This window comes from Acomys russatus, chromosome 9, assembly GCF_903995435.1.
Source record: "Acomys russatus chromosome 9, mAcoRus1.1, whole genome shotgun sequence".
Classification (NCBI taxonomy): Eukaryota; Metazoa; Chordata; class Mammalia; order Rodentia; family Muridae; genus Acomys; species Acomys russatus.
The window spans coordinates 33,360,223-33,386,042 of NC_067145.1; the positions used below are offsets into that span (position 1 = coordinate 33,360,223).

At 41.6% G+C, this 25,820-nt stretch overlaps 1 protein-coding gene across 1 annotated transcript; it reads right to left on the bottom strand.

Moving 5' to 3' along the window:
* Positions 1-1,672: 1,672 nt before the first annotated feature.
* Sdha (succinate dehydrogenase complex flavoprotein subunit A) lies at positions 1,673-25,820 on the bottom strand. The gene is made up of 15 exons (XM_051151098.1): positions 25,680-25,820; positions 19,536-19,622; positions 18,075-18,236; positions 15,284-15,427; positions 14,601-14,765; positions 12,649-12,797; positions 10,703-10,827; positions 9,041-9,209; positions 8,082-8,277; positions 7,249-7,420; positions 5,920-6,038; positions 4,825-4,936; positions 4,507-4,637; positions 2,835-2,948; positions 1,673-2,478 (listed from the first exon to the last, which is right to left on the bottom strand). The coding sequence occupies exons 1-15, from the start codon at positions 25,740-25,742 to the stop codon at positions 2,392-2,394; spliced, it is 1,995 nt and encodes a 664-aa protein (XP_051007055.1). The 5' UTR covers positions 25,743-25,820; the 3' UTR covers positions 1,673-2,391.

The window sequence follows — 25,820 nt, forward strand, 5'->3', positions numbered from 1 at the left end:
ACTGGAGGGCAAATTTCTGTCTCTCATTTTCCTAGCATTTTTGTTGGTTTGTTTTTCAGAGCAAGCAAACAAGCATATTTTTGTAGTGTATGAAGCATAATACCATTCACACACACACACACAGAGAGAGACAGAGAGAGAGACAGAGAGAGAGACAGAGACAGGCAGAGAGAGAAAGAGACACCGACACATTGACCGAGAGACTTCCTATATAGCACAAGCTGGATTTAAACTTGTGTGCATTTTCATTATTTTTGTGCGTGTAGGTGTAGGTATGCACCTGAGTGCAGGTACCTAAGGAGAACAGAGGAATTAGATACCCCTGGAAACAGTTAAAGGTAATTAAGAGTTACTCAATGTGGGTCCTGGGGAGTGAAGTCGGGGTCTCTGAAAGAACAGTGTGAGTACTTAACCTCCAAACCACCTCTCCAGGAAGCACATCTCAAACTTCTGACCCTCATACAGCAGCCTCCAGAGTACTGGGAAGACAGACACACAACTACCTAAGATGATGATGCTCCTCCCTCCTTCTCTCAGCTAAACCGCATCTCTATGTTAGATGAATGCACCTATGAATGCAATGAATTGTTGTCTTTAACATTAAAAAGACAACAAAGTTTGCAATTTTGTAGTCATTTAAAACAAGACCTCAAACTAAGATTCTCCTGCATCAGCTTGAGTTCTGAGACTACAGGTATGTGTCACCATGCCCTGCTTATGCTATCTTAAAGTTCCTCCTAACCCTCTAACTGGAGTATGAAAAATATGAGCTTCGTTGCATTTTCCTGAAGACTCTTATCTTAAGGTAGGTTAGAGTCCTAGAGCTGTTGGGTCAAAGAGCAAATGCCCAGGTAATTTTCTTAGGCTCCTGCCCGAGCTGTAACACTCCGCATTCCCCTCTGCCATGCACTTCAGAGTCCTGGCACACCATCAGTTTGTGTGGTATGCAGAAAAACAAACTTCAGGATGCTTACGCATTTTATAAGTGGGGGAATTTTCTTTTCCTTATTGTTTTCTGGAAATAAGGTCTTTGTATATAGGCCTGGCTGGCCTCCAACATGTGGCAATCCTTCTGCCTCAGCCTCAGTACCATCTCTAGCTTTGAAAATTCTTAGTACAACTTTTCTATTTTTTGGCTTTTTTTTTTTTTTTTTAAAGTTTTAAGGTAGAATTAGCAGAAAATAACATAATACTCACACAAAACTTCCCTCCTAATCCTTGGGACTTCTTCTCCAAGTCTGGATAGAGCCACTTATCATCTGTTGTTGCATGTGAGTTTGCAGCTTCCAGACTTGTGGTGGGATTAGTGTGTACCTTCTTGACTTCTAGATTTGTCCCTGATGCTGTGTATGCCAACAGCCTATCCTTTTGTACTAGTGGTGAGCACTGTGTGAACACAGTACAGTCATCTTTTTTGTGTGGCTATTTTCTGTAACGGACTTCTAGTGGCTAGATTTCTATCACCTTTGTTTTATTTCTGGTTCAACCTCTAGTCTCCACATAAGAATGTACTGCGCTAGTTTCATCTTTTGTTATGATAAAACACCCTGGCCAAACATAACTTTGAGGAAGGATTTATTTGGCTTACAGTTTCTGATTGAAGTCCTTAATTTCAAGGAGGTCATCACAGTGAAAAGCAGACAATGAATGAATGCATGCATGGTAAGTGCTTATACAGTCCAGAATCCCTTGCCTAGGGAATGGTGGTGCCCACAGTGGGCTGTCTTTCCTTATCAATTAACATAACCAAGACAATCCCTCAAAGACATGCCCAACCTAATCGAAGCAATCCTTCACGTTGAGACTCTCTTCCTAGGTGATGCTCGAGTGTGTCAGGTTAACAAAAGTAGCCAGCCCATATCCCCTCACACATATATGAGCATATGCATATATCTCTGCCCAGCAGGAACCTAAACAAGGCACTGGCTCTATACTTAACACATCCAAACCTTCTTTCCAATTATTGAGGACAAGCCCTACTTTTCAGTTTTATTTTCCACTACATCCTAACAGTCCCCAAAGTCTAGTTTAGTATATACAGCACAACAAATAACAAAGACACTTAATACTTGAAAAACACAACTGCTGGCGCTAGATAGGGGAAGGAAATTATATTTGCTATTCCAGCTATGCCTAAAATCAAATACTATGTGTCTTTATTTGGAAATAAAAGATTGCTCATTTGTATATTTGTAAGAATTATGCCAGTTTTATCACTGCACAAAAATAACATCTGGTACAGCTGTCCTTCATATCAAATATTAGCAAGCTGCTGACCAATAATCTATGAAGTGACTCCTTGTTCATGAGTAGAATTTTAACAAGACAATAAAACCTATGTAAGCTATGGTATATAATCACATAAGTAGGTCCTGTCGTTGTCAACTTTTATCAGTAGGAACGGATAGCAGGAGGTACGGTGGCACAGTCAGACTCGTTCAAGGTCTTGTCAATAACAGGTCTGTACTCCAAAGAAACCTTGGAGAAAAGAGTCAGGGTGAATCAAGGCATGAAAATTTACAGTCATTTCTTCTGTAAACTTAAACCATCGAAGTACATTTGCAGGCATGAGAACTGTAGGACAAAGAAGTCACAAGCTGGCTATGTGAATTATGGTAACTCCTCCTCCCTGGCCCCACCCACAGCCTACGCTAGCCTCCAACTCAAGCTCCTTCTGCCTTAGCCTCCTGCTCAGGTGAGCAGCTGGCTCTGTCATGGTGCTATCTCAGATCTGTTAATAGCTGGCTTATAACCAGGTTGCTTCCTAAACCAGTCAACCATCAAAAGCCAAATAAGAGTTCGGCACATCCCTGGGTTGATGCATGACCACATACCTTTCCCGTCTTGATGTCCACGTATGAGAGGGTGTGCTTCCTCCAGTGCTCCTCAAATGGCCTCTTCTGCTGCCCCTGGATCGGCTTGGAGTAATCATACTCATCGATCCGCACCTGAGGTAAAAATGCACCTCTATCTCTCATCACAGAACATCAAAAAACAAAACCAAACTCCACAGAAAACACTAAAAGATGCACAGGAGACCAGCCCAGGAGGTGTGCACCTTGTCAAAGAGCCTTTGGAGCCAGAAGTATAGAACATTGATTTCTTCATTTTATTTTGCAACTCTATGGATAGATATTGGAATTAAATAACATTTATGAAATTTTTCCTTTGGCTCCTCCATGCACTGAGATTTTCTCAATTTTTCTCTTTAACATTTTAAATTTAAATGGGTTTTTGTTTTGATACAGGGTTTTTCTACATACTCCTGGCTGTCCTGAAATTTACTGTGTAGTCCAGGCTAGCCTCAAACTCAGAGATCCTCCTGCCTCTGCCTCCGAAGTGCTAAGATTAAAGGAATGTGCCACCACACTCTGCTTAATTTAACTGTTTTTTAAAAATATTTATTATTTATTATTATGTATACATTGCTCTGCCCTCATGGCAGAAGAGGGCATTAGATCACATTATAGATGGTTGTGAGCCACCATGTGGTTGCTGGGAATTGAACTCAGGGCCTCTGGAAGAATAGTCAGTGCCCTTAACATCTGAGCCATCTCCCCAGCCCCCGATTTAACTGTTTTTTAAGTTTAGCATTTATACTGAAGTCAGTACACTCACTGCTAAGGAAGAAAACTGCAAATGGGAATATATCAGATGAGCAAGAGCCTCTTCAAATAATAACCACAATCGGATACCTTGCTGTTTCTACTGAAAGCAAGTACAGGAGGAGTGGCAGAGGGGAGGCTCCTTACTTGAGCCAATGGGCTAAAGCATAGCCTGAGCTGTACATTCCTAATACAGTATAAGCCTGCACAAGAATAAGCAGAATCTACCTCAAATCTTCAAAGCCTTATCTATCTCAGCTCCTAACAGTTAACTTTGAAGAAGCTTCTAGCCTTGAGTATATACTGGGATATGCTTCCCCATGTCTCTTTTCATCCACTTGATTACTGCAGGTTAAACCAACACAATCATAGCAAATAAAAACTTCTGCTAGCTCACTTTCCTATGTACTCAGTACTCTACACTGTCTAGAACTTGTGTGTCTGTCATGGAAAATCTCTTTATTCATTGTGAACCTGGAGCTACACCCAAGCTTCTTGTGTTTTCTACTATCACATGTAGAATCCAACATGTTTGCTCTGTACAGACAACAATCTACATAACAACCATGGCCAGGGCAGATCTCTAATTCCTTTTCCAAGCCTCAGGACATGTCTGAGCTGATGACTCATAGATAGTCTAATTCAGTAAGTCAGCATTCCCTGGTACTGAGCCTGGCTAAGAACCAGGTCTGCTCTGCTTACAGATGCTCCATGGGCTGACTCAAAGCAAGAAAAAGGTACAGGCTCTGAGAGTGAGAATAAGAATAAAAAATATTAGAGGAAAAGGTATTTTCCTTGATTTACTTTTTGGAAAAATAAGATAAAACAGGGCAAGTAAGTAGAGATGAGAAGAACCAACTGGAAAAATGTCAAGTCAGTGTGATGTATCTTGAAGACATACTTTATAATCTTCCCTGGCGTGAGCTCCCCGTGACTCCTTCCGTGCCTCTGCACCATAGATGGTCTGCAGTGCACATAGCATCAGGTTCTGTAGCTCCAGGGTTTCCACCAGGTCTGTGTTCCATACCATTCCTGGGGACACACAAGAACCCATGAGCGGCAGATAGGATCCAGTCGTGCAGGTACTCTGGACTCACTTGCAACAGACAGCTGTGGGGAAGAGACAGCTGGACAGCAAGCATGGAATAGGTAATGGGGAACGGGACGGTCGGCAGCCTGCCCCAAAGAAGGCAGCATCTCTCAAGTACTACTGACTCACCCCTGTCAAATGTCTTTAGATGCTTCAGGTCTCCGTACAGCTGGCTGATTTTTTCACAGCCTTCTTGCAATACACTTCCTACACGGAACACTGCAGCATGACTCTGCATCGACTACCATAAGAACATTACAGACTTTTAATGCACAAGACAGGCAAAAACTCTTACATCTTTAGCTTTTCTACATTTTATATATTAACACAACTTAAATAAACTAGGAAATTCGGACTATGGATCAAATTTAAACTTAATGTAATTTTTTCCCCTGGAGAAAGGGTCTTATTATGTATGCATATGCTCTTCCTGTCATAGTCTCCCAAATATGCCACTTCACCCTGGTAAAAATTAAATGTTTATTAAACTTTAAAAAAAGTTTCTTTGTGCTACATTATGTATATATCTCACAACAAACCTGTATATGTCACTTAAAAGTATTTTACTTCTCTGGCAGCACTTCTGGAACACAACCATTCCCGAGTCCAAGTGGGCTAGCAGTGCCGTGAGATGTTTGGGCCTGGGAGGGCCTGAGAACCCTTGTGGCCAGCACTGCCCACTGTCTGAGGGCTGGAGGTTAGCCCCTGCCCACTCTCTGATTTTGTTATGGTACAAGACTCAGAGGACCTGGACTGACCTCCTCTTCCCCCTCCTCTCCTGTCCCTCCCTACCCCCCCAACTCCCACCCCCGTCTGTCTTTGTCTCTGTTTCTCCCTCTCTCTGAGCTGAGAGGAGTTAAGTAAAGTGACACAACTAATTCTGGGCAATGAAGGGTAAGCAAGGGTGCCATGCTGGTTTCTGAGACCTGGGACCCAGTTCCTGACGTTCTTTCCCTTCCTATTGGCTGCAACACACGTGATGGGAAGCACCAACTTGATGGATGACGGGCTCACATACAGGAGACGGAGAAAGTCAAGTCCCTGTGCTAAAGCTGCTCATTTCTGCCCTAAACTAAAAACTCCAATGTTACGTGTGGAAAGAATCATAGGCCAGCGAGAGGCTCCTGATCACTTTTATACTGACTTGGCGAAGTAAGGACCAGGTCCTCCTGCTGTCAAGCCCCGAGCGTCCATGCAGCACGACTGCTCTGCGTCTATGCCTACCTTCTGCATGCTGAGGCGTAGTTCTGACGTTCTTGTGCTTCCGTCGGCAAATCTCAACTTGTCAAGATTCATAACAGACTCTTCTCCAGCATTTGCCTTAATTGGAGGAACTTTATCTCCTTAAAAGAAAGCCAGAATTTAACTTTCAAAATTACTTGCCGGGGGATACTTTTGAGTAGTATTCAAATTATACCATTGCCATTCTAGGAGTTTGGAAAGCACAGAAGTAATCTGAGCCAACAACACTGTCTTGGCACAAACCTAAAGTATGACATACTGACTCAGAGTCTTTTTATTTGTTTGTCTCTGTTTTTTGAGATAGGGGTTCTCTGTGTAACAGTCTTGGCTGTCCTAGACTCCCTCTGTAGACCAGGCTGGCCTTGAACTCAGAGATCCACCTGCCCCTGCTGGAGTGCTGGGATTAAAGGCATACGCCACCACATCTGCTAGAGTCAAATTTTAAAAACATACATAGAAATAAAGATTTTCACCACATACTAGGTAACCATTTTTGAAACTAAGAGGCCCTCAAGCTTCTTGTTACTCTAGTAAAGAAACTGATTACCCTTGAGATAGTAGTTCTCAACTTGAGGTCAGCCTCATAGTTTTTTTCATGAAGGGATAAACAGGTGTCTATCCTCTGTGTCTCATAACAAGACCTCAAGATCATGACTTAGGGCAGAAGGGAACAACTTAGAAGTAGAGTTCTAACTACCATTGGTGAGGCCTCAGTTGAATCCCTGTACTACACTGGCCCCCGCAAACGAAAAAACAAAACAAAAAACAACAACAAAAAACAACAAAAGAATAATCCTCTCCATTTTCAAGAAAATAAGTTCTTAAGAGTTCTTAAGTATTTAGAGTTGTTTTAGGAAGCCGGGCGTGGTGGCATACGCCTTCAATCCCAGCACTGGGGAGGCAGAGGCAGGCACATTGCTTAAGAGTGCAGCCTGGTGTACAAAGTAAGTCCAGGACAGCCAAGGCCATTTCTCCAGCCCACAAAATACTAATTTCTTAGAGCATAATGGCTATAAATTTAAAAAAGCAATCAAGCCAGGAAGCAGAGGTGGGTGAATCTCTATAAGTTCAAGGTCAGCCTGGCAGATATTATCAAGTTCTGGACCAACCAGAGCTACATAGTGAAACTACGTCTTTAAAAAAAGAAAGTGACCCAAATCCCTTACCTTTTTGACTATTAAAATTTCTAAGAGCCTAGTCTCAACATCAACATTGCGCAATCTGTTTCAATGGGGAAAAACAAATTTCTAGCAACAAATAAAGACTATGCTGTCTTATAAAATAGTCTGAGGGCTTGAAGAGAACACATACCAGGCCTGCAAGATCCTGCAATGCTCAAAGCACAGGCTCGGCCGAAGACTACGAGGTCCAATAGGGAATTTGCTCCAAGACGGTTGGCACCGTGCACTGAGGCGCAGGCGGCCTCCCCGCAGGCATACAGGCCAGGCACAATCTGATCCTGGCCATTCACCTGCTTCAGCACCTGCAAGAGGATTTCAGATCCATGAAAATACCTATGCTTGCACATGCATGCTTCCCTGACCTCCTTCCCACGCCTGAGGTAGAAGAAGGAAAGACGGCATCTTCTCTGTTTTACTCTCCTTGGTATATCCCCAGTTCGCCTTCTGCTCCCAAACTCTTGCTGCCTGTTACAAGCAGGTCAAAGGATGGTCTAGGTTCCTCACAGTGTCGATCACCACCTGACTTGACTAAGGAATGTGGGAGGTGATGGGACACTAAAGGGATGAGGAAAACTGAGGATTATCTATAAAGGGGAGTAGTGATCCTACTCTTTGTCCTGACCAGGAGGCCAAAGCAGAAGGACAGCTGATAAGTACTTGTGAACTGCTTGTAACCCAAGTAGCAATCGATATATGGCACTAATTTGTAAGTTTATTATAAAAGTATCAGATTATATGGGAACTCAATTACAAAATGGGAAAGTTCTACAGTATTGTGTAGGGGAATTAATATTCTATTGGTTACTTCCAAGTAGATGCAAACCCAAGAACACAACCTGGTCTCTTACTGCCTGGCAGGTATGGCGTCTTATAATTAACACTAAACTACAAATACACTGCATTTTTGCTTCTATGCCTCTAAGCCTTAAAGGGATTTTTGTGAGGTAGGCTTGTCATCATCACCTGCCCCTTGTAGTTAGTGGGAATCCCACCCATGTTGTAATGCACAGTGGGGAGGACAGGAATGGGCTCCTTAGTGACATCCACACCAGCGAAGATCATGGCAGTCTCTGAAATTCCAGGTAGACGTGTGGCCAGCTGCTCAGGTGGGAGATGGTGCAACTGCAGGTAGACGTGATCCTTCTCAGGGCCACAGCCTCTGCAAATACAACACTGTAACATGAGGCAAAGCACAGTAAGAAAAGAGCTAACTAAAATCAGTAAAGTATGTGAGCCTGAACAATCTTTCATCTTGAGGTAAATTTCACCTTCCTCTGTGGTCAGTGTCTCATCAATACTCTTTTTTCCTTGAAGTACTTTTTACTTGCAGTGTATCAGGAACAACTCTGTGTAAGGACACAACCAAGAATAGAAACCTGGACTCACCAAACTCACATTCTCATCTTGGGTCTCATGGTTTCATGTTTTCCTTGATAAATGTGTTAAGAAGTTTCCATAACACTCCAGACTCCTCAGTTTTAAATGAAAATGTTAGACCCACATGAGCAGTAAGTAACGGGGCCAGGCACTGGGAGCCTAAAGCAATTTCACCGAAGGACCAGTAACACACAAGCCCTGAAGGTTACCTTGCAACACTCCTGTAGGTACTGAATAAAACAACCTAACTCCTAAAACTCACTAAGACTTAGCTGGGTGTATGACTCTCACTTTCATACCAAGTATATGAGGGTACTCTTGTACACACACTGACGTGAAGACCTCAAAATGTAGGTCTTTAGAAAAAGATCACAAGCTAACAGATGTTAGTCAGAAAATAATGGGGAAGCTTTATTCTCTAACCCTGAGATGCAAAGGTAAGGTGCTAAAACACATTGATGTGACCTAATGGGTACCAAAGAGAAAAGAGGACACGTGTTTGTGTGCCTGCCTAACTCATGCATCCCTGGAAGGGAATCACAGACCTTCCTTCGCGGATCTCGATAGTCATGGATCGCGATACAACATCTCTGGATGCCAGGTCCTTGGCAACAGGGGCATATCTCTCCATGAACCTTTCACCTTGACTGTTGATAAGAATACCACCCTCTCCACGACATCCTTCTGTGATGAGACAGCCAGCACCATATATACCTGTAAAAATCCAAGAACTAAATGCTTATAAATGAATGAGGACCAAGTAGCTATTTCAAATAGTTAATCCTTTTTTTCTCTTAATTCTTTCTTTGGTTTTTGTTTTTTAAGACAGAGTTTCTCTGTATAACAGTCCTGGACTCGCTTTTTTTTTTTCTTTCAGACCAGGCTGGCCTCGAACTCACAGAGATCCACCTGCCTCTGCCTTCCTAGTGCTGGGATTAAAATGTGTGCCACCACGCCCAGCCAGTTAACCCTTTTTAAAAATCATTTTTTGAGGGGGAGGAAAAGAAAGGAGACAAAAGAGCATTAAACTCAAAAAGAAGAAAAGTCAAGCAGGAGGTATGTGTGTGACATGCAGCAACGACAAATCAGAAAGCACAACAGGTCCAGCTCACAGGTTCTAACGCCTATCCCATACTGTGATTAAACATCATGGATGCTTAGTAGACCTAATTTTTAAATATGTCTTTATACCAAGAAATGTGGCAACAAGCTTAGGCAGGAATAAAGCAAGTAGGAGAATTTCTATCTAAAGTGTCAAACAGAAAAAAATGACAAATTATTTTAACGGTTAATATTTGTGTTTGTACCAATTCTAAACATTCACTCATTTAAATTCTATGATGGCCCCAGGTAATAAGAAGTCTATCCTTGGGCGGAAGAGGGAGGGAAAGTGGGACCGGGAAGATACAAGTAGGGAGTAACATTCAGGATGTAATCTGAATAAATTACAATTAAAATTTAAAAATAAAATAAAACAAACCTATCCTTAGAGACAAAAAAGTTAAAGTTTAGTAAGTCATCTAAGTCACAGATTATTAAAGGGCAGACCCCAAATTCAAGCCTAAGGAGCATGACGGAGTCTAACATGAGTCCTTGATGTAACTCTGTGTCCCTCAATGCAGGGAAACAAGGGATTTTAGTGGAAGAGGCTAAGTGTTATTTTAAAGCTAAAACTTTCTTTCATATGCCAAAAGGGTTACATGCCCTAAAAGCAAGAATATAAGTTCTTATATTTCACCTGCTTTTCACAGCTTCAGTAACATCCTCTGGGTAGTTATTTCTTATATATTATAAATAAAGCATAAAAATGGAGCGCTAAACAGAGTATATGACAGGAAATCCAGAGGCTCCGTGACACCGGCAGACTAAAGACGACTAATACATTCATTTTTCATTCCCTATCTCTGATCATCTCTCCTCTGACTCAAGGATCTAACAAGAAGAGCTAATTTCTCCCATAACTAGCTCTTTCCCTCTTCCAAATCCAAGTCCTAACTTTGGTATCAGGTGGAGTCTGGTCTGTTCTAACTTCACATTCTTTTTATCATGAATGCCTAAGCCCCTGAAACCAAAATCTATTATGAACTGCCTTTATGGAACCAGGAGAAAACTCTCCTTGAGGACTTTATACCAAAGTGCACCACAGACCACTGACTAGGTACTGCATGCCTGTGATACACAGAACAGCAGACAGGCACCCATCCTACCTGTGGGGTGGAACTGAACAAACTCTAAGTCCTGGCAAGGCAAACCAGCCCTGGTGACCATGGCTGTGCCATCCCCTGTGCTGGTATGGGCAGATGTGCAGCTGAAGTAGGTTCGGCCATAGCCCCTGAAAACAGAAAACAGTCACTATAAGCATCAGTCCATACCAAATCATTTCTTATACAGTGCAGTCTCTGGGGCACCAACTTCTAAGAACCCCTTGCTTGTAATGTATATACATGACACACAATACTAGGAGGCCGTATTTGTAATACTGCTACCATGTGATGGCGGTTGGGAGACAGAGAAAGAGAATTTTGTATTTTGTTTGGTACTCTGTGCTTTATCTTCAAAGAATTTTCCTGATAAGGAGATATTATTTTTATGATGTGTCTTAGTTAGGGTTTCTATTGCTGTGACAAGACACAGCAATTTTTATAAAAGAAAATTTTTAATTGGGGCTGGCTTACAGTTTGAGAGGTTAGTCCAATATCGTCATGGTGAAAAGCATGATGCATGCAAGCAGACACAGTACTGAAAAGGAGCTGAGAGTCTACATGTTGATCTACAGACAGCAGGAGACTGCCACACTAGGCCTCGCCGTAGCACATGAGCCCTCAAAGCCTGCCTCCACGGTGACACAAACCCTCCAGCAAGGCCACACCCACTCCAACATGGCTATACCTCCTAATAGAGCCACTCCCTGTGGGCCAGCATTCACACACATGAGCCTGGGGAGGCCATGTCCATTCAAACCACCACATACCGAGAAACTTCAAATATTTACTAACTTGTTATTCTCTTTTATTATTTCTCCCCCAGTTTTACTGTACATTAACAGGATGTCCACATGATCTAATAAATGTGTACTGGGATCCAATTTTAACAATCAATTTCATTAATATATTTATAACTTTACATAATTATCCTTTGTAGTATGGACACATTTATATGGCAACTGCTTTTACCCAGTATGGTGATTTGAATAAAAATGGCCCCCATGGGCTCATATATTTGAATACTTGGTCTCCAACTGGTGGAGCTGTTTGAGGTGTGTCACTGGGTGGCTTTGATGTTCAAAAGACTCTGGACTCTTCTCTGCCTCATGGTAGTGGATCAAGACTAGCTCTCAGCTGCTCCTTTACTCACAGATTTTAGCCCTCTGAAACTTAAAGCCAGATTTAACAGTTTTTATACGTTGCCATGGTCATGGTGTTTTTATCAAATTATAGAAGTAATTAAGACAGTTGGCCCCTTTTTCTTTACAACTTCATCAACACTTATATTATCAATTGTTTCTTTACATTAACCATCCTCACAAGTGTGGATGTTACTTGAACTCCCCAGATTTTTACTCGTGCTGAGCGCCTATAACTGCTGACCATGTGTATCCCCTCCATCCTGGGAAAAACGTCTATTCAGGTTTGATACCTACTTAAAACTTTTGTTTATTTAAATTTTATTTTGTTTTCTTTCTTTTTGGGGGAAAATGAATCCAGGACAACATACATTCTAGACAAGCTAATTACAACTGAGATATATCCTCAGCTCTTAATTTTTAAAATGGTAAAAATAAAATCATATAAAGTAAAATTTACTTATTTTCATCATGCAAGCAGCTAGTATTCTTTGGTACTTCTTGATTCTAAGGATCTATACATAGTAAACAAGAAAGCAGGGAAGTTATCTGAAAATGCCATGTGACTCTCTAGGCTTATTATTTATATAAGAACAGGTAGAGTGAGTTTTATAACCCAAATTTTGCCCTACTATGCTCAGAGAACATCTATATTATGACAAAGGTACCAAGGGTGGAAAAGGTTACCTTCCACATGAGGTGACATAAAGGCCTACATCTGATCCATGGTTCTGAACTATTTTCATTTAATAAAAAAGCTGAACTGAACTTTTCTATGAGAAATTAAATACAGTAAAACTTAGATCCTACCCAGTAGCAATAACAGTGTTCTTTGCTCTTATTCGGTGTATGGATCCATCTTCTATGCACAGTGCAATGACACCACGGCATTCCCCATTTTCCATCAAAAGATCCAAGGCAAAATACTCCACAAAATAGCTGGTATCGTATCGCAGAGACTGTAAGAAAAGGATCCTACATTTCAAACTACATGTAAGATTAAGATTAAACCAACAACAACCAAAATGTGAATGGTTAAACCATGTATACAGTTTGAAGAACCTGATCCAGCTCTGTTAACAACTGAAGGAAGTTACAGAATTCTAAGGTTTGTAATGAAGTTACAGGAGCTTACATCAGCATCAATACTGATAGCAGGACAAAACACAGTCACCTTATGTTTAGCCGTATATACACAACAAATAATTATACGCCCATGACACTGCAGAGACTAGCATGTAACAGGCTCTGGGTTGATCATATTTTGGTAAAACTCTCTTATTTCTGCAAAAGCTTAGGAGGCACGCTAGGTTCTCTGGTGGCTTCCATGTAGCACCGAACGCCTCTCAAGAATTTGGAACCCTCAGTGAGGCCCAAGAATCATCGGGTCGTGACCTAGAAGAGCTAACGTCATGTGGCCATCTGATTAATAAAAATATAACACCTAGCTCCATATCTGAATCTGAAGTGGCCACATGGGACTAGTAGTAGGCAGTGCAGATAAGCCATTTCCATGCACACAGGGGAGTCATCACTGAACACCACCACCAGGGCTAGATCTGATAGTCCAAGGAGCTCAAAAGAGCATAGGCAAACTCTCAAAACAACCATACAACAAGCACGCACTGTTACATTTTTTTAAAGTTTACTTAGCCTAAAGTAAGCTCCTAGTGCTGTAATATTTGCATGTTAACCACTTGTCACTACTTTCTGAAAACAGAGTTCAGATTACTGATTATCTATCTGACATGGCAAAGAAGCTGACTATCTAGTGCAGCTGCCTCTCCTCCTAATGCCGTGACTGACCCTCATGTTGTGGTGACCCCAACCATTAAAACATTTTTGTTGCTACTTCCTAACTGTAGTTTTACTACTGTAATTTAAATGTGTTTTCCAATGGTCTTTTGTGGGTCACAACCTGCAGGTTGAAAACCACTAATCTAGTGACTCCTGACCCTCAAGACTTCATCCAGTTTAACAGTGACGAGTTAAAAACATACCAATCAGTTCAGGACCTCAGAGGTGATAAAAGTGCATTAAAATACTTTGTTTTCTTTAAGGGGCTGGCCACTGGGAGTCTGACCATGCATGCTCTAGTGGATACATGGGTAACACAAATTGAAATTGTTTTTCTTTTTGGGGGGTGTGAAGGAGGGCATGGAGGTGGTGGTGGGGCAGACCTGGGAGTAGCAGGAAGTATGAATAGGATGCATAATATGAAATTCCCAAATAATCAATACTTCCTCTGTTCTTGGCATGTGATGGATCACAAATTCAAGATGGTAAGCAATGTCCACCAATTCAACTTTCCAAAACAGACTCAAGGAATAACATACTGTGTTAAAGATAGCTTTTCACAATACCTATTCAATACTTTCAGATTAATAATCATTTCAGGCACTTTACTATTAGTGTTAGTTTTTTGTCAATTTGACACAGACTAGAATCATAAAAGAGGGAACCTCAACTGAGAAAGTGTTCCAATAAAATTGGACTGTGAGCAAGCTGTGGAGGCATTTTTTTTATTGATGATACCTGAAGGGGCCGAGCCCACTCTGAGTGGTGGCCATCCCTGGGCAGACAGTCAAGGGGTATATAAAAAGTAGGCTGAGCAAGCCATAGGGAACAAGCCACAAGCAGTGTTCACCCAAGGTTCCACAACAGTCCCCGCCTTAAGTTCTGACTCTGACTTCCCCTCATGGTGGACTAAAATTAGAAGGTGAAACAAACCATTCCTCCCTTTGCCACCAAGTCAGCCTTACCCTGCCGTACAAGGTGTGTAAGAGTGAGTGGCCTGTCCGGTCAGCCACACAGCAGCACCGATGAGCCTGCCCACCTTTCCCAAACTTGAGGCTCTGTCCACCGAATGCACGTTGATAAATCTTCCCATCTTCAGTTCTGCTAAATGGCATACCGTAATTTTCTAGCTGCGAAACACAAAATAGGCAAAAATATATTACCTTAAACAAGTAAGCTAGGTATGGTGGTGCATGCCTTTGATCCCAGCACTCAAGAGGCAGAGGCAGGCAGATCTCTGAGTTCAAGGCCAGCTTGATTTACAAAGTAAGTCCAGGACAGCCAAGGCTACACAGAAAAACCCTGTCTCAAAACCTCCCCACCCACTCCCCCAAAAGGTAAAAATATTCACGGTTAATTTGCACCAAACTTGAAATGTAAGATTTCCATACTATCATATTCTATGAAAACACTGACAATTCGGGGGTGGGGGTGGGGGATGGGAGGTTTGTTAACCGAACTGAATAGTTACAGGAAAAACTCTCCTCATTGGTTCACCTCATTGCTAGGGATGGAACCCTAGAGCACAACTGTGCTCGGCATGAGCTCTCCCATAGCCACGCCCCCAGCCCTCTCTATTTTCACAGTGGGTCTTCTGTAACACAGGCAGAACCCATACACAGTGACCCAAGAGTTTCCTTTCAGTTACCTCAACCACGGAGGCAGGAGCTTGCTCTGTCATGTAATGGATGGCATCCTGATCGCCCAGCCAGTCAGAGCCTTTCACGGTGTCGTAGAAATGCCATCGCCAGTTGTCCTCTTCCATGTTCCCCAGAGCAGCATTGATGCCTCCCTGGAAACACCATACAATTGCTTACATGCCTTAACTGGGAGCCTGGACTGTCTCTGCAGCCCACCTCCTCCCTTAGATCTGAGTCAGAGAAAACAAACTCCTTATGTGGTGACTCTTCATGAGAGTTAGAGCAGTAAGGCAGGACAGACCCCAAGTCACGAGACTCCCTCACTAGACAGGTGGTTTAATCTGTATCTATGATGGGATAGTGTTTGATTGCCAGGCCTGTAAGACTGGGAAAAGGTCCTTAAAACGTGTCCATTGCTTACCTACCTGCCAGATTACAAGCATTCATCAAGTCTACCTGGAAATCTTAGGATGAAATGTTCTCACTGGCACTTGTGTGTGAATTAAGAAGTGCCCCCTGCCATGTCACACACTCTTCATTCAGTTATATAGCCCTGCACTCTGGCTGCTTGAGAAGTCATGGACAGCTGGCTCACCACCAGGGTCATCTTTTGACCAGACATATCCTAGCTAAGAGATGCTGAAACAACTCAAGGGCCAGCCTGGTACTAGTTAAACTTATGACAAGGGAACAAATATCAAACTGATGCTCTCGGTTAAGAGGCTGTCTGCAGAGGCTTCAACTCACTGGCAGCAGCTCCCCAGTGCTATGTGAAAGAACAAAAATATTTTTGTTGTTTTGGTTTTCTTTTCCCTTCCAATTTTAATGTTATTTAAACCCTTATTTAAATAAAATTGTTTTCAGGGGGGGAAAAAAGCAAGACTAAATGCCCCCATTTACTGGTCTCCTGTCTGGTCACGGGTAAGACCTCACCATGATGGACTCTACCATGCTACATTGCCGGCAAGGGAACCCTCACTGAAGACCAAATGCATAGAGCTACCCAATTTTTGGACTTTAAAATCTTTTTTCTTTATATGGTACCAAACATTGAATACTGTTTTCTAACAATGGGAAGTAAATATACATCTTATTTCCTTCTCTTCTTCCCACTGTTGTTCAGTAAGCTTTGAGCCAGCTGACCTATGCCGCATTTCTTCCCTTAGCATTCCCAGTTATGGTATGAGTATTCCCAGTATGGATGAATCACTAGAGAGAACTAAGAACCTTGTGGTCACTGAATAAATTGCTTTTTTTCTTATTTAGCCTCTCCAATGTAAAGCCAAGATGACCCTAATAACTACTTTTGGTTACACATAGGTAGCATGATACAACAGCTACTTGGAAACAAAATGTGAAATTCATAGTAACCATCACTTTACTGCGATGGAAACTAGGGCCACAAGGCTCTCAAACCTTTCTGACACCCCCAGAATTACAGTCTTACTCTACCCCTAGCTAATTCTCCTTAATAACCAATAGCCAAACGATTTCTGTCTCCTACTATGTCACTACTACACTACCTTAACATCGGACTACAACTTTACAACAGTAGTGAGACTGTCTGTTCAGGACTCCTGTTCCTTCTAGGCCATGATTTCTTCCAGTGTGTTTTAATTCTTTAGCTTACAAACAACTAAGTGCCCAAAGTATGTACCAGAGGATGTTTCAGCGACAACTGAGATGAAGGTGGCTTTCCCCAGCTCCAGGAAGCTATCACACTTTGCTATTGGGTTAGAAAGAAAACATTCCAGATACTGAGAAAGATAGTCAAACATGATGTTGTTACCCATATAAAGATTAGTGTTACTTACAGTGATCCAAAATAAAAATCACTGTAATTTTCTGTGAAAGTATCAAAGGCAAATATTTTTTTACTCTTTACATCCATGCCATCAAGGCTCAGTTATGCACATTTAGCAAGGTACTATTACAGTGTGAACTGTGATGGTCTCCCAAAGGCACATGTACTAAAGCACACGGTGCTATTTGTAGATTGAGAGAACCTTCAGGAGATGGGGCCTAAAAACCAAAGGATTTAAGCCATTGGGGCATGCCCTTGAAGGGAATATAGCACCTGTCTTCCCATTCTTTTTTACCTCTTGGCTGCCTTTGAGATGAGGAAAGCAGCATCCTCTGTCACATACCTCTTTAATGCTATTTATATATATATATTGCTATAATAGGCCCAAAGAGCACAGTCAAATGATCATGGCTAAAGTCCAGGAAGCCACAAATCAAAATAAGTCTGTCTTCCTCCTAAGTTTATTATCTCAGGTATTTGTCTCAGTGATAAAAAGGCTGACTAAACCTAAGATCTGGCCTGTGCAACCATTTTTTGTATTTTGTTGGGTTTTGTTTGTTTGTTTGATTTTTGGTGTTTTGACACAGGGTTTCTCTGTGTAGACTTGGCTGTCCTGAACTCACTTTGTAGACCAGGCTGGCCTTAAACTCACAGAGATCCACCTGCCTCTGCCTCCCGAGTGCTGCTATTGCAAGCATGGGCTACCGCACTCAACAATATTATTTGAACCAGGGAGTAAATGTAGAGGAAACTGAACCATGATGGACACACAGACAGGAGGCAGGACAGGAGGAAAAGACCCACATATGAGGATAACAATGAGGTACCAACCACACAGTGGTCCCAAGGGAGAGAGTACAAGCAGTGACTTGCAAAGTGAGAATGAATGAGTGAATGGATGGATGCCAGCAGCTGTGCTAGAGCTTGATGAGAAGGCAGGAATCTGTCTGACAGGAGTAGTGGTGTTGTGCAAAACCGAGAGGGCCTTTGCTTACCTGTGCCGCAACAGTATGTGATCGGGTAGGAAAGAGCTTTGTAAGGCACGCAGTATTAAACCCTGCCTCAGAAAGGCCAAACGCAGCTCGCAAGCCTGCTCCTCCAGCACCTACCACCACAGCATCAAACTCATGATCCACAACTGGGTACTGAGTAGAAATCTGAAAAGGAAACTCAGCTGTTCATCACATATTCAACTTCATAAAACATTAAGACGAGTTACAAAATAACCAAAGGAAAGAATAGCTGCACTGCAGAGAAGGCCTCAGGCCTGTTCTGGCACGAGGATGGATTCTTGGTGTTGACAATGGACCAGCAATTCGATTTTATGGACAATAGACGGTCCATTACACACACACACACACACACACAAATACACACACACACACACACACAAATACACACACACACATACACACACTACTTTTATTTATTTTTTGGTTTTGAAACATCATCTTGATCAGGCTGGCTCAAAATTCACCATCTTCCTGCCTGTTTCCCAAGTGACAGGGCTACTAGTACATGCTATCATGCCTAGGCTCAAAAAATAAAATAAAGTGTTTCTGAGACCACTTAAAACTTTTAAGATTCCAATCTTTCTATTCTGTTATCAAAGCAGGGAAGTGTAGAAGCAGAGGAAACATCAACATAATGAGCTCTAATTATGTCTTTTTCTCATCCATGGTTTTACTCCTATCTGTAACCATATCCAGTTGTTTATAGCAGCTTAACTATGCACAGATAATGCTTCTTCACCTGTGATGTACAAGTCTCTCTCAAAAACATTGCTTTTGCTTAAGTTGGTACATTTCAGTTTGCCTGGGTATAGACCACATCTATATTTCAAGCTTATATTTAGGGGCAGGGTCTATGTGGAAAGATTTATCACCGAGAAATTGTCAGGCAATATTCTATGCCCCTGCTTACTTCATATGATAAGAACTTATGAACAACGTTCAGACTTTTTAACTAGAAAGCAGAACAGGCTAAATACAAAGGAGCCTCAACCCCAGTAGCTATGTCTTATTGCATGCAGGGATTCCACTGACCTTCACAGTACATACAGCTCTTTTGTATTTTATTTTGTTACTTTACTTGAATTCAGAGTTTAGTTTAGATAAAGATTTACCAGCAAAAAAGTATTTATATAAGTATTTTTGTAAGTATTACACTATATACATTTGAGCATACAATCAATACCCAAGGAAACCTTTTCTTTAAATATGTACAATATTCAAATATATTAAAATGATTATAGATTATTATCCTCCAAAGCAAGAAAAGTTGTTTGCAAGCTGGGCATAATGGTGTACACCTTTAATCCCAGCAGAGGTAGGTGGCTCTCTGAGAGTCTGAGGCCAGCCTGGTTTACATATAGGCAGAGCTACATAGTGAGACCTTGTCTTGGAAAAAAGAAAAAGAAAAAAGAAAAGTTGCTTACTATTGAACAATAAACTTACCGCATCTGAAACTTTAGCAGATGCCTTCTTGCTCTCACCAACAGTGAAGTGAAAGCCACAGGTCTGTGTTTGGAACGGTGCAGGCCACTGCAGAGACAGGAATAGTGTTAGGGTCTTGAAGGAATAGAAACAGAGGGGAATGAGTTTTTTTGTTTTTTTGTTTTTTTGGTTTTTTTTAATTGCTAACCTTCCTATGTATTCCAGTTTACCTGGAACCCTGAAAGGCAGACCTAAGGGGCAAGGACTCAGGTCTCGTCCTCTCTACTACCTTGGCATTCTAGGAAAAGCCTTTTCTAAAACACCTGTTTCCCAACAGGGTTCTCCTGACACTTGCTTTGCAGTATTTTCATCTGTGTAACTCAGTGAAGAATGGTAAAGAAACTGGTGTTGCTGTATTTTCAAATAATGAAGCTTTTTTTTTTTTTAAATGAAGCATTTTTTTACTGGCTCCATCTTAACCTTTTTCATACTGGCTCTCTGAACATCCTTCAAGAATTTTGGTTTTAAGAATATGAGCCAGTAGCGTACTTGGAGACTTATACTCTCCAACAGGCTACTACTTATTGAAATGAGGTAAACTTTAAGCTTAGAATGCATCACTTCTCTTTACCATATACACCAAAACTTTAACCACACCCGACTGGTTGTCCATGGCCTTCCTCTAAACTCTCCACATACAAGATTAACATAAACACATATTCAAAAACCCACTGCCAGTGAAGTCAGTCCAGTGTGAGTCCAGTCAGCCATTAAGGGAATACATTTTCCATTCTACTTGCTCTATTTAAGAAACCAAAATATAATGAAGAGACTTGGACATACCCTAAGGAACAGTTCTAGGTAGTTAAGTACACTTAGCAATGAGAACAGAGGAGCTCACAAATGATCTTAAGAATTCCATGGTTTTGGGTCTTACTGTGTAGCCCTGGCTGTCCTTGAACTCAGAGATCCACCTGCCTCTGCCTCAAGAGTTCGGATAGTAAAGGCATGTATCACTAGGAAAAATACATTTTTAAAAACATTATTTCCTAGTGGTTAAAGAGGTGGGGTTGTGTGTATGTGTCACAGCAAACAAGTAGAACTCAAAAGACGATCTATGAGCTGATTCCGTGGGTCGCAGAGATCATACTCAAGTTGTCAGGCTTGGTAACACACGCCTTTACCTGCAAGCCATCTCTCTAGCCCCATTTACATTTATTTTTAATACTTCTAATTACAACATTGTTTCTTGAATTTTTAAGTAAATCTCAACTGGTAATGTGTCAGACTTCATCTGATTTTTTAAATTAATGTATGTGGGTAGTGTGGGCATGCATATCACAGCAAACCTGTGCAGTCAGAGGACAATTTAGGAACGCAGGGGTTACAGATGCAAAGCACCACATCTGGCTCTTTTCCATGGTAATTCTAAGGACTGAACATCTGGCTTGAGCAATAAACACCTTTACCTGCTAAACCATCTTGATAGTCTAACTTTTTTTTTCACAGTGCTAAGGACTGAACACATGCTCTGTAAGTACTCTGAGACTAAGCTACAATCACAAATCTTGGATTTTTGAGACAGAGCTAGTTATACAGTTCAAGCTAGCTTTTCAAACACTTGTGATTTCCCCCTCCCTATACCTCTAAAGTGCTGGTTTTATAGGAACGCACCACTACACTTGACTAGAAGTAAGAATTTTAATACAAATGTTCTTAAATATTTTTCTTTCTTCTAAGATGTCCATACACACAGAGAATTAACCAAAAATGTGGTACCTACTAATAATATTTCTGACAAACTCTTATATCAGGTCTCTAACCTTTACATCTACATTAGATCAGGGAAGACTGTCTATCTAATTTGCAATGGTGGCATCCAGCCTAGTTGGGCTCTTCCACTGGACTATCCAGCCCAGAGAAGGATTTACAATTTGTAGAGTCTATTTTTAACCCAATTTCTTTCTTTCAATAAAAATTTATCCAAGTATAAATTTCTTTCATAAGCTACCAAACATTTTAAAAATTTGTATGTCCATGTGTTTATGTGCATGTGTGTACATCCATACACAAAGACCAAACAAAGATGCTGTGTCTTTCCTCATCACTCTCCACTATCTGTCTACCGGTTCTGAGGATCAAACTTTAGGTCATCAGACTTGTGTAGCAAGCATCTTTATCCACAGAACCATCTTGCTGGGTTTCCACGGTATTTTTTGAGACAGTCTTTAATTGAACCCAAAGCTCACCATCAGCTAGATGGGCCAGCCAGTGAACTCCCAAGATACACTTTTCTCCATCTCCCAGCACAACTGGCCATGTGTAGCTTTTATGTGGTACTGGAGATTAGATCTCAAGTCCTCTTGCTTTCACAGCAAGCGTTCTTATTCACCGAGACATCTTCCCAGTCCTTCAAACATTTTCTAATTTGGAAACATGAACATGAATGAGGAAATGTACCTATAATGTAACAAAAAGGCCACCAATGCCTTGTCCAGTAGGACAAGTATTCTCATTAAAGAAGCTGGGGAGATGATGAGAAGAGCAGTGGCCATTAATTATCCCCAATAAGCAAAGTGCCTCATCAGTATCTCATCAGATACAGAGCTAAGTATCTCATCAGCTGAAGATGGTACAAAACCTTTTCGGGGGGGGGGGGGGGGGGGGAGATGCCAGGTGGTGGTGGTGCACGTCTTTAATCCCAGCACTGGGAAGGCAGATGCAGGTGGATTGCTGTGAGTTCTAGGCCAGCCTGGTTTACAAAGCGACAGAAGAGCCAAGGCTACACAAGAGACCCTGTCTTGAAAAACAAAAACAAAAACAACAACAACAAAAAAAAATCTGCACAACTCTTGCAATTATAAAATCACCTAATAAAGACCTAAAAACAGCTCACACTGAGGGGAAGTGAGTTGTTTAAGTAAACTAAATTTTCTTTTATCATTCAGAAAACTGATGTCTAAAATTCTACCTATCTGCTATAGAAATGGAAGTAAATACTAGTGCACAATGACATTATTTAAAAATCGCTCCCATTAGTGAACATAACAATTTATTCCTTTTCATTTATAAACCTTTCTTCATCTTAATGACAAAAAATAACCATGAGAAATTATTTTCATTAAAAATTTTAGCTTTTAAGACCAGCCAGATGACTCAGTGGGCCTGAGAACTGAAGCTTGCTTCCCAGGCCCTACACTGCAGGAGAGAAACTATACCTTCAACTTGTCTGCTGACTCCTGTACAGCATGTGAACACACACAAAGAAAAGTAATAAGTTTTTAAACTTTCATTATTTTTAAAGTAGAGATGCTTAAAATACAGTTTACAGGGATATCTATCCCTGACTTGGATGACTAAAGTTCAAACTTTCAGAGGTCGCCTCACAAAATTCTCACCATCCACACAGAAAAACTGAAGGTCAGTGGGACTACAGACCCAAAGCATGTACTTTCTCCACTATCTGAACATCTTTGTGGGGGAGGAGGGTACCTGAGAAACTCTAAATTCAGATTAAAATACTGGTTATGAATAAATACTAAGCCAGAAGTCTTCAACTGAGCCAGGAATAGCACCACAAAATACAGAACTGAATGTCACTGGTTTTCTGATGATCCTGAGAAGACAGACAAAATGTTGTGACTAAAATTAAAATAAAATAAAAATGGTATAACTGTAGAGCTAACTCATGTAATTCTAGACATAACTATTAAACACTGAAAACAACTCATCCAAAGATAAGATTTACTCTACCATAACGTTTCATGTATTTTTTCCTAAGAAGTGAGCTGTCTTTGGTCTTAGTTTTCCTACACAATAAACAATTTCAAATGTTTAGAAGTCACATCAGTGTACTGGAGTCATGAAAAGCAAAACAAAGACAAAATAAGTTTGCCAAGTTGCTAACTTGAAAGCATTTGTCAGTACAGAGTAGCTTGACAGGACTAAACAATTCCCTGTCTTCAGCATTTCTCAGTTGGTGAGCACAAATTTCTTCTGCTGCTAAGTTGATTGTTATTTTTCTAAACTCAATTTCTTCATTAACAAAAACAAAACCTTCAAATGCCAACAAATATTCAGTTTAAAGGGCAGAATTTCTATAGGAACAGCCATCCTCATGAAGAAATCTTTTTAAAACCAAAAGCTGTATTTTGGGAGTCCCGTGTCGTCCCCCCACCACCAAAAAAAAGAAAATCTGTTTTTTCTGTCTTACTATCCTGTTTCCTGGTACTTAATCACGGAACAGCTGTGAAGCTCCACCACAAAGAAGGTAAAATGTTGGCAGGTAACATGACTCAATTAAGATTTGAAGAGAAAAGAAAAGAAAAAAAGGCTTTCAATCACGCCCTGGGTCTTAGTCTTCAGAGGGATCACTGAGCACTAGCCTCCAGTGAAGTGAATGAATTGATTTTATAAAGGATTTATTAAAGGATTTTCTTTTCTTCTTCATTTCTCTCTCTCTCTCTCTCTCTCTCTCTTTTTTTTTTTTTTTTTTTTTGAGACAGGGTTTCTCTGTGTGGCCTTGGCTGGCCTGGACTCGCTTTGTAGACCAGGCTGGCCTCGAACTCACAGCGATCCGCCTGCCTCTGCCTCCCGAGTGCTGGGATTAAAGGAGCCACCCCGCCTGGCTCAGGATTTTCTTAAGAGACACTAAGTCACACAAATAGAAGCTAAAGATTTGCTGCCTCCAAAATGCCAGGTAACCAGGCCTGTTAAAGATAAGTAAAAGTAAGGACTCTAGGATGTAATGGTTCTACCAGGATTGACCAGCAATTAGGCTCATTTCCATAACAAAGGAGACAACCCAACTCACAACTATCAGTCCCAGGTCTCTATCAAAGAACATTCCTCCCATTCCTCCGACAGGCAATTCAGGGAGGCAGAGAGTGACAACTATACAGCCCACTTCTCTCAAGAAAAGCCTAATTCTACCAGCTGGACTAGATGGCCACAGGTAACAAGTATTTGGAAAAGGACGACAAAGATGTACTTAAAAACAAATTAGGCAGTGTGGAGTATCTCTGCTGTGTAAATCTCCCACCTGCCTAAGTGGACAGACTCGCAGTCTCCTGTCTAAAGTGGTCAAAGTGTAAACTGGATCTGGGACCTGAAAAGGATTTAAGGATGACAACATATGTGGAATGCATAACCTACGGTGTATACAAGTCACCTTTTGGGCATGAGCCAGAGCTGGACTCAGACAAACATTAAAAGGCTTTCTCATTTTTTTCCTGAATGTGGGGCATGAATCTTCTGCATGGGGTGGGCATACATATTTCTGCTACGATACAATTCTGTTATAATTACAGGTTGCTGATCTGTTATTTCCCATAAAAGGCTTCAATGACCAGTACTTAAAACCTTCCTTGCAGTGTTTTAAGAGCCCAAGGAATAGAGGTGGAGGTGAAATCATAGAAATTATCAGTGTTTGAAAATGCCTTCTGGTCTTGCAAGAATAGCTGCCAAGTAACCCTTGCACACTTAATTGAACATAATTTTTAATATCTATTTTAGAAAGGAGACAACTGCTGCCATAATAATGGGCCCAATGCAAGTCGATACTGTCAGTGTCTTGGAACTTTTACTTTGTAATTAAATTGTTAATAGGTAGTTGGGCTAGTTCACTTTAAAGAAACCAATCTGTCAAATTTAGTTTCCGTTAATAAAACCCCAGGAATCTGACGCATAATATGACATCGCCAGAGTACACTGAGACACCATCTGACAATCTGGGAGGCCAACCCTGGCAGCCCCTTCAACGCAAAACAGGGGTCGCAAGGCGGGGTGAACACAGTGCAGAAGTCTCACCTGATTTTTTAAAAACAGTGAGGCCACTACACAAAATCAATGAGCTCGTCACTTACACGCCTTAGTGTCGACACCCAGGCTACAACCGTTATACACAGACTTGCCCGCAACCAGAGGGCCACAGGCCCGTCCTGCCCATTAACCTTGAAGAATTTAGCTAGATCAAGACGGGGAAGGACGGACTACACCCCACCCCCACTCGCGCAACCTCAGGGTCGTGACCTTCGGCGGAAAGCAGTCGGCTCCGGCCCACTGCACCTTCCCAGTCCCAGCCAAACTCCGGTGGGACTGTGCGATTAGGAATACGCTCGGCTCTAGAGCACTCCTGGTGCCCTCTATCGTGTGGCACTAACTCACCGCCCCGGCTAACGCCAAGCGCCGCCCGCGAAAAAGCCTCGAAACTGCGCCAACCCCGGCCATGTCTCAGCCTTCCCGCGAGCCTCAGCGACAACTGCGCTTGCGCACCAAGCCACGACGGGGCCGGGCTTGGAAGATTCT

Bases quoted from the DNA above. Each gene is read 5' to 3' on its own strand.
- Sdha (XM_051151098.1), bottom strand. From the start codon at position 25,742: ATGGCCGGGGTTGGCGCAGTTTCGAGGCTTTTTCGCGGGCGGCGCTTG. The intron at 15,428-18,074 runs GTAAGCAAAGGC...TGGTGTTTCCAG, and splicing joins CACATACTGTTGCGGCACAG to GGAGGCATCAATGCTGCTCT. The intron at 9,210-10,702 runs GTAGGATGGGTG...GGATTTTTACAG, and splicing joins TGTTCAGTTCCACCCCACAG to GTATATATGGTGCTGGCTGT.